The following is a 9,818-nucleotide window of genomic DNA, read 5'->3' on the forward strand; positions in this document are numbered from 1 at the left end:
GCAATGTGCATGTCTGAAAATGTCATTAAAACAGCCAATAATGTTCGTTTACAAAACTGTTAAACTCACCGAGTGGTTAGTGGTGTTCGTTGATGATTATAAACAATATATCATCGCGATATATGATTCCAATCCGTTTATTTTGCTATTGTGGAACTATTTTTTCAGAACCGTGTAACTTCCGCTCAATATTTGAATCTGAAGCGTTAGCACACTCCCGACCACTTGATGGCGATAACCGATGTTTATGTCTCGCGGGACACTCACGGTCACAGTCGAGTTCAACTTCATATTGCACTGGTCAGTGGTCACGTCATTCAATATGGTTAGAATTTGTGCGGTCAAAAACTGCGGTAAAGAGCTCTGCTCGCTAGCCTTATGAGAAACGGAACCGAGCAAAAAGACTACATCGACCAAATGTAAACAGCCCCCTTTCCGTTTCCGTTAGCGCATTTATATATTAACGAGCACTCAGTCCTTCAACAGAATTCAATGGGATTTTACAAAATGACGAATAAAACACGACAGAAACTGTATTTCGCAACACTTTTTGTTTCTGTAACATCAACTAACATCACTAATCACTCGGTGAGTTGCACAGTTTTGAAAACTAATGTTAAAGGTTGTTTTAATGACATTTTCGGACATGCACATTGACTCCAATGTTAAATGGGTCCATGGCCAATTCTTTTATAGTCAAAAACTCGAGAGAGGAACCATTGTCAAAAAAATGTTGTCCACCACTCTTGTTCATCCAAAACAAACTACAATATAGACTCATGGTGTTAAATACTGGAATTATCCTTTAACATAATTATTATTTCACAATCATTTGGCCTGAATCACTGAACTCTTATAGAGTCCCATTCATGAGTTCGGTTTATTTTATTATTTTTAGCTGCACAATATTGTAAGCCTTCTCAATGAAATTCAAATAATCAATAAAAATAAAAAATATATATACATATTTTTTTTAGGCACACAGTTATTTTAGGCACACACAGACATCAAGATTTAGCGTATGAATCTCAGCAATGGTGACAAACAGATCACCTCTGATCATAAGCTCATTATTTATTTATGCAGCAATGCATGATGGGAGCCATGAATGAGTTTTGAATGGTGCAACCCAGAATGCACTGCAACATGCTTTATAAATGTCACCATTGTTGAGATTCACAGTCTGTGTGTCTCTTTTTTGAACAAGAGAAACTTTTTAGAAAATATTTGGATTACATTGTAAAAGATTATAGTGATATTATGGTGTACAAGGCCAGTACTGCTATAGTTAATAAAGTTAACCTAACTCATGAATTGGACTCTATATGAGTTCAGTGATTCAGGCTAATAAACCTTACTGTAAAGTGTTACCAATTATTTATTAGAATTTGGCATTATAGGGCTGAAATAAAATCGATTATTATTGACAACTGTTACGTGACGCTAAGAAATATTCACGATGAGGAATAACTTTAGAAGTAAGACTTTAATCATCAAACACAAAAAACACAACCAAATGTTAACAAGAACCACCAAGACTGAGGGAGAACACAGGGAACATATAGACAAACAAAGGACCTTAAGATAATTAACGACACACAGCTGAACCAAATGAACTAAAGAAGACGGTGACCATGGAAACAAAGGAGTGGCGGGAAACTGCACAAATACAAACAGAAAGAAACAACACTAACTGACATAGAACAACAACGAATTTGATTATCGATTAGTCTGAATACTCTGACTTAAATACACATTTTGTTAAAATATGTTTTGTTAGATAATAAGTGTATTTTTTATATTCTCCATGTAAGACGAGTAATCATATTTATGAGAGCAGTAACAGTAAAGGCATTGTAGCCCATTAATATAATATAATTACTGTTCAGATAAGTGAATGTGTGTGTTCTTCATACCTCGTACAAGTTAACATTTTGTGTGTGTGTCTACATGTGCGTGTGTGAGCGTGTGTCTGCATTTGCTTGTGTGTGCGCGCGTTAGAGTTTATTTGTCAATATATTTAAGGATGTGGGCGAGGAGTAATTACTTTGTTTTGTGATTAAATTTTGTACACTAAATTGGTTAACTGGTTCCACTGGAAACTGATATCAAACTGTGTCAATTTTAAATAATGCAGTTGGCATCAAAGGGAATGTGTAAAACATTAGGCTCTAATGTGTCCTTTTCTCTGGCTGAATAAAATGTGATCTGTTTTCTGCATTGTGAACGGCTGTTTCCATGAAATTGCAGTGCTTGCAGCTTTCCGGTTTATTTTTAATGTTGCTGAATGCAGATGATTTGCATGCTCAGGGAAGTGAAAAAAGGAACAGGACAAATCTGTTTAGGTTGTCCTTAAAATTACAGAAGTGAGTCTTTAACCCTCTGGGGACCAAGGTGTATTTGGGGCCCTTGGGATGTTTTGAAATGCCCTGACATTTGTGCTTTTTTCAGTTATTTATAAACATGTTAATGGCAAAGGTGTAAATTCACTCTATATAGCACAAACGGGGCTACCATAATATGTGAGCAACATGTATGTACATGTTTTTATTTTTAAGAGGAATAATGTTTATGCGTGGTTATTGAAAAAAATAAAAATGAAAGTTGTTGAAATGAGACCACAAACGCATACTAAATATGTGTTCCGAAGACTTTTGACTAATGGATATTGTCGCTTCGAGTTCTGGCTTCAAAATCATGTGAAAAACATCCTGCCTAACCGTTCACATAAAACAATACATTGATTTAAACTTTGTAAGACAGTTTTTTTTTCAGAAGAGGTTTATGCAGGAGAGGTAATGGTCCATCAATATTAATGAGATTCAGACCCAGGGTGTGACAGACACTCCCCCAATGGCCCATCATGAGGCAAGCCTAAACAAAGAGATTCAAAGGTTTTGTTTTTCAATCTGTTTTATGCTGCCTTCACGTGCTGTGGAAAAGATGATATTTTCCACTTGTGAACTGGTATTTACCAGTGTGTTGTGTTCAAGTGCTTTTATGATATTTTCCACTTGTGAACTGGTATTTACCAGTGTGTTGTGTTCAAGTGCTTTTTGTTGTCGTAATGTAGGAAAAAGATGGACTCACAGATCCAGACCTGTTATTTGCCTAAAACGATTTTAGATTGCTCAAGTCATCTGCTACAGCAAGAAGATGATTTGTCAAAACTCAAACGGTAAATAATATGCTAATGCTGTATATTTTCTAGATCATGAATAGTAGATATTTTTTTAAGGACAAGGGAGTTAATAGAGCTAATATTTCTGTTTTAGCTGCAAATGCTAGGTCTACCCTTATGTGAAGCATAGCTACTAGCCTAATCTTTCCTACCAGCTCAAAAACAGTGAAGGCCTACCATACATACACGCATACATAAAATGAATAACTGACCCCGGGTTTTTGTTTTCTAAAGACTTGTCATACTACACTGCTTGGAGCAAGACAATCCGGCGGTCTTAAAAACCGGAACTGCCTGGAAGACTCTTCTAAACATGCAGGACAGCACATTTAAGAGTCATCTGAGGCTCACCAGAGAGCAGTTCCACCTATTCTGCAATCAATTAAGGCAACATGGGATGAGTGATGACCACTCACCAGGAGGTCCTGCAAGAATTCCTGTAGAGAAAAAGGTGGTGATGCTGCTTTGGTATCTCGCGAATCAGAACTCATTTCGTGAGATCTCTGATAAATTTGATGTCAGTCAAGGAGCAGCGCATAACGTCATCATTGAAATGCTTGACCGTACATGTGCCATTGCAGAACACTACATTGTCTGGCCAAATGACTGTCAAAAGACCATCCAAGCAGCTCTGTTCAGAAGGTCGTGCGGAATTGATGGGATAGTTGGTGCAATTGATGGATGCCATTTCAGAATCCAGCGGCCACCTGTTAGGGGGGGGGATTATTTAAACAGGAAGGCCTACTATTCTGTGCTGCTGCAGGGTATTGTAGACGACCTAGGAAGGTTCACAGATATTTTTGCTGGGCCTCCCGGTAGAGTACATGATGCACGCATGCTTAGGCTATCCCCATTCTTCAATACCCATGAACAGAAGTTGGGAGGCTACAAACTACTCGGGGATGGTGCATATGTCTGCAACAGCTTCCCATTCATTGTCACTCCAAAACGCGACAATGGAGCCTTGGGTGAAGATGACTTGCGCAGAAATGCAATGATATGCAGTGGGAGGGTAATAGTGGAACAGGCGTTTGGCCGCTTAAAGTGTAAATGGAGACGGCTCCGTGAACTACAAAACTCTCGTGTAGATGTAGTTGTGAAAGTCATTGTAGCAGCTTGTGCGCTTCACAATATGTGTATTGGGGAGTCTGAAAGTACATGTGATGAGCACCCAATCAGGTGCCCTCGTGAAGAGGATGAGAATGAATGAACATTACTGTATGCTACAGTATTTGAATATGAATATGCTACTAGCCTATCCAAACTCATTTTTATCATAGGCATTCTATTTCATCCCCTGACACTTTTACTATCATCCAAGCAAGTTAAAGCAATGCCTAACATGTGAAAAATTCTGATTAACAAGTTAAAGACTTTATGTTCAGATGTAAAAAGAAAACAAATCAGACAGTGGTGTGGTTCCTTAGAATTGTTTAATTTAACGACTCTTTTCCACAACAATTCAGAACACTATCTTGAAAATAACTTAGCTGTACTTTGATGCTGTTTGATTTCAACGTAGTATATTATTTGAACATATACTATATTTTTGTATTTTTTTGAAATTCTTTGTTATGAATCTCTTTTGTAAACAAGTAATTTGTTCTGTAAAAATAAACCTTTGAAAAAATAAATAAAATCTCATTTGTAAACATAACTCATTTTCTGTAAACATAAACTCTTGTAAAAAAATATGTCCAGCACCTTTAAAATAACATAAAATATACAGAGGTGTAGGCTTCATTAAAAACAGGCCTAAAACATAAACAGTAAACAAATAAAATAAAAAAATCAACATATTTTTTATCTATTGTTGCTCATGGGACTGCTGCAGCATCTGCTTGAATAAAGCATTAGTGGTTTTAATTTCCCCCATGATTTCTTCGTGTCTGCGCTGCGTGGCTTCCTCGCACTCTTTAATGACACGGGACATCACCTGTGTTTTGTCTTCACGACGCTTCCTCTTCCGTGCCAAAGCACTGGTGTGAGGAGGTGATCAGGTTGAAGGCCCTGCGCTCTCAGAATCTGAGGAATGTGCAATGGAGGGAGAAGACAATTCTTCCTCAGTAGAAGAGTTGCCGAACATCAAGGGTTGCTTGAAGGCCTCTGGCCGCCTAACAGTAACCCCCTTTGCTGTCCCGATTACCGGGAAATCTACGTCATGATGCCCCCCAATAAGTTCCCCCATTTCTTTGAAAAACTGGAACTTGGTAGGAGCTTTCCCTGTGGATGCATTGTTGTCTACTGCCTTCTTGTATGCATCTTCCAGGGTGGTCCACTTTCTGGACACCTTGTCTACATCAAAATGCTGGTTGAACTGACTTTGCAACTTCGCAGCAATTTCCTGCCAGAAGGATCGCTTCTTCCCCCTGGACATTTTGATCCTGGAGTTTAGTTCAGCGAGGTTGCGAGGAAGTTCACTGTCATCTTTCATTAGATGTTGGCGCATCAGGTCAATCAAAAAAAGGGTCTGGTCCCTGGTGAAACCCTGGTTCTGGGGCAGCTCTGCTGTAGTGTTCTTATCTAGATAGATAGACAGATAGATAATTTAGATAGATAGATAGATAATTCAGACAGACAGACAGATAGATAATTCAGACAGACAGACAGACAGACAGACAGATAGATAGATAGATAGATAGATAGATAGATAGATCATTTAGATAGATAGATAGATAGATAGATAATTCAGACAGACAGATAGACAGACAGACAGACAGATATAGATAATTCAGACAGACAGACAGACAGACAGACAGACAGATATATAGATAGACAGATCATTTAGATAGACAGATAGATAGATAGATAGATAGATAGATAGATAGATAGATAGATAGATAGATAGATAGATAATTCAGACAGACAGATAGACAGACAGACAGACAGACAGATAGATAGATAGATAGATAGATAGATAGATAGATAGATAGATAGATAGATAGATAGATAGATCATTTAGATAGATAGACAGATAGATAGATAATTCAGACAGACAGATAGACAGACAGATAGATTCAGACAGACAGATAGATAATTCAGACAGATAGATAGATAGATAGATAGATAGATAGATAGACAGATCATTTAGATAGACAGATAGATAGATAGATAGATAGATAGATAGATAGATAGATAGATAGATAGATAATTCAGACAGACAGATAGACAGACAGACAGATATAGATAATTCAGACAGACAGACAGACAGACAGACAGATAGATAGATAGATCATTTAGATAGATAGACAGATAGATAGATAATTCAGACAGACAGACAGATAGACAGACAGATAGATTCAGACAGACAGATAGATGGATAGATAGATAGACAGACAGATAGATTCAGACAGACAGATAGATGGATAGATAGATAGATAGATAGATAGATAGATAGATAGATAGATAGATAGATAGATAATTCAGACAGATAGATAGATAGAGATAGAGATCCTCTAGGGGAACAAGGTTTTCAAAAGTAGCCTACGACTAAAACACAAAATGGTTAGATTTATGCTTGGCAATTAAGTTACATGCAAGTTATTTTTTCAAGCATGTCTGCAATTACCAAGCATAAATCTAACCATTTTGTGTTTTATTCATATTTAACGGGTTGGTGTATTTCAACATAGCCTAATGCAATAGATTAACCAAGGGAATATAACTGCATTTCGTTATGCGAGCGGGCACTCACCTGTTTCAGAAACAGAAACGGGGGGAACTATTTGCAGAGCAGTGGTGAAATCATGGTCCATGTACAGGGTACTTTCCCCTTCCCGTTGATAGAGCGTTTGGGTTATGGGCTGGGTCATCTCCTGGTCCCAGTAAAGCATGGTGTCGCTGGCGTACACTACAGACAAAATACATTCACGTGAGTAAATTGCCTGACCGCTCATTACTAGGAGGCTCCTATCGACTGCTTGCTAGCATCTGCTCTGGGTAGGTAACACCAAACATAGCCTAACTTTATTTTTAAAACTGACACTGAGTGTTAACGCATTATATTACAATTGTTAATGACACAACATTGTATAGGCTACAAAAACAATCCGCTAACAGTAGCAAAAAACGTTTAGTTGTGTACAATGCTTACCATTCACAACGCTTGCGTCGCTCTCCGCCATGTTGAAAAGGTCAAAGGTTATCTCATCTCGGCAACTCGTGCATCAAAATATTCTACGAGTTGCCCAGTGGAAAATACCACATGAGGGGGTGTTCATGTGCATTTTCCACGTCGGCTTTTGGTATTTACCATAATTACCATAGCACGTGAAGGCACCACTCTTGTAATTCCTCTGTGGAGGAACTAAATGTTCAACTGAAGACACAAGTGAACATTACATGCCTGGCATTTCCAAGGTGTGTCCTGCCTTTTACCAAGCTGTCCTTTTACAAAGCACACAGATCTTGCGATCAACTGTGCAAAAAGGAATATTTCGCAAAACTGCAATAGAAACAGTTTTTGCGCATTTACAGTCACCTGACTTAGAAGACGCGGTGTGTTTGGGGTCCGTGTACGCAAATAAGAATAATAATTATCATTATTATTATAACATTTATTAGGCTACATATTTAGAGACGCTTTTATCCAAAAAAGGAACAAAGCAATTCGTCAAATGTCATTCATAATACGGGTTAGACAATAATAATACAGGGCTAAGATTATCACAAATAAACAAGATTTTGAAGCATATCCAACGGTTTGTGTGGAGTGTGGAGCGCGCCCTACTTGGCACGGAGCTGCGGACGCGAACACTTGCATTTTACTATCAACAGTGGAAACAACTTAAAATACTCTTATCATTTCTGGTCATACATAAAATAATAATACATTATTCGCAACTACTTTTATTTGTGTAAACTCACAAAAACAAGAAAACGTTGTGCTTTTGTAAAATAAAATAAAACAATCAGGCGCGCTTTCATGATCTCCGTGAAGTGGAGCGCGAGAACTGAAACTAAATATATAATTAAATAAATAAGAAACTAAATAAAGCTTAAATGTCCACTTTAAAACGAACAAATTCGAATCGAAAGCTAATATATTCTGATTATGTAATGCATATGAAAGGAGCATTTCTCTCTAAAAGCGCATCTGCTTAACAGCGAAGATAGAGATGTTTTTAGCCGACTTAGAAAACAATAGTTTAATATAGCTGCAAGCAGCGATTACGAGCCCAAGCCGGTGGCACCGCCACCCCGGTGCCTTTAGTTGCACTAAAGGCACCGAGGTGGCGGTGCCACTGGCTTGGGCCCTCCATCGCTGCTTGCAGCTATATTTATATATATATATATATATATATATATATATATATATATATAAAAACCGCCACCCCGGTGCCTTTAGGGTTCCTGTGCACGACGGGCAATAACGTAACTCCGCTTTGACTGTCGAGAAGAAGTCTGCTTTAGAGCTTGCATCAGTGTGAGTTCTGCAAAAGTGCGCATCGAGGGCACATAAACCACAAAGTATGCGTGAGCACCCTTCTTACACCTAAAATGAAAAATTAGACACCCTACAGTCTCATGGACTTAACGGACACATGAAATCAGCAGCCATTGTAAGTACACAACACCGAAAATTCCTATGAAGTGTGGTATATATATTCATTGAAATTACTGTACTTTAAAACACTTGTTTAAAAGAAAAAACACATGTATACATAGTATAAAACACTAGATGGCACAATATACCTATTTTTAATAGAGTCTTTCTGCCCCCCTCCCCACACACACAGAGACAGGGGGGCTGTCTGTGTGTGTGCCCTCCCTCCCCTCCCCACACAGACACACACGGGGGGGGGGGGGGGGGATGTCAGACAGACAGACGGACACACACGCACACACACACACACACACACACAGAATGGCAGGGGGAACTCTGTCAGAGAGAGACAAAACCACATTCAAACCAAAATATCTGACTTCCTGTTGGTCGGAGCTAATGACTGTAAATCAGAAAGTTGTCCGGATCGATAAGCACAATATACAGACCGAGTTTTGTGACTGTAGGTAAAAATAACCCCCCCACTTTAGTCAAAAGCATCTTGAAAGTAACACACTTCCTGCTGCCAGTTGGTGGCGCTATAACTTTGACTCACATTAGTTACATCCATGTGATCGGCCTCTTACAACAAACACACTGCTGAAGTTTCATCAAGATCAATAAATATATGAAGACGTTATAACACATTGTGTTTTTCTTTTCTCGCCATAACTTCGTTTCCTCGCCACGGCCAAACCGTTCGAGATATCAAAAATCCGTCCGCAATTTAGCGTCCTCAATGTCTTTACTTCATGCTGACCGAGTTTGGTGGCGATAGGATAATTTTTCTTGGAGGAGTATATCAAATTCCAGGGGCATGCGTTTTCATACAACCCATAATAGCCGACTTCCTGTTGGATTGGCGTAAAACTTAGAGCACGAAAGTTGTTCAGCCCAATGAGATCTAAATGTGTACCGAGTTTCATATTTATTCATGTAAGCGTGTTTGATATATGGACAAGTGTTCGAATCCCATTCCAGGGGGCGCTGTCGAGCCCCCATGCCACGCCCAGGTACCAGCTTCAACCCGGCCCTGATGGCCGCGGGTTCTGACCTGTGTGCAAAGTTTGAAGAGTTTTTGAGCACGTCAAG

The 9,818-nt window shown here is 38.8% G+C and overlaps 1 protein-coding gene across 1 annotated transcript; it reads left to right on the forward strand.

Moving 5' to 3' along the window:
• Positions 1-41: 41 nt before the first annotated feature.
• On the forward strand, positions 42-5,004 carry LOC307004673 (uncharacterized protein). Its single transcript, XM_079624065.1, has 2 exons — positions 42-3,178; positions 3,416-5,004. The coding sequence occupies exons 1-2, from the start codon at positions 3,081-3,083 to the stop codon at positions 4,389-4,391; spliced, it is 1,074 nt and encodes a 357-aa protein (XP_079480191.1). The 5' UTR covers positions 42-3,080; the 3' UTR covers positions 4,392-5,004.
• Positions 5,005-9,818: the final 4,814 nt, after the last annotated feature.

This window comes from Phoxinus phoxinus (genome assembly GCF_949152265.1).
Source record: "Phoxinus phoxinus genome assembly, chromosome: 9".
Taxonomy (NCBI): Eukaryota; Metazoa; Chordata; class Actinopteri; order Cypriniformes; family Leuciscidae; genus Phoxinus; species Phoxinus phoxinus.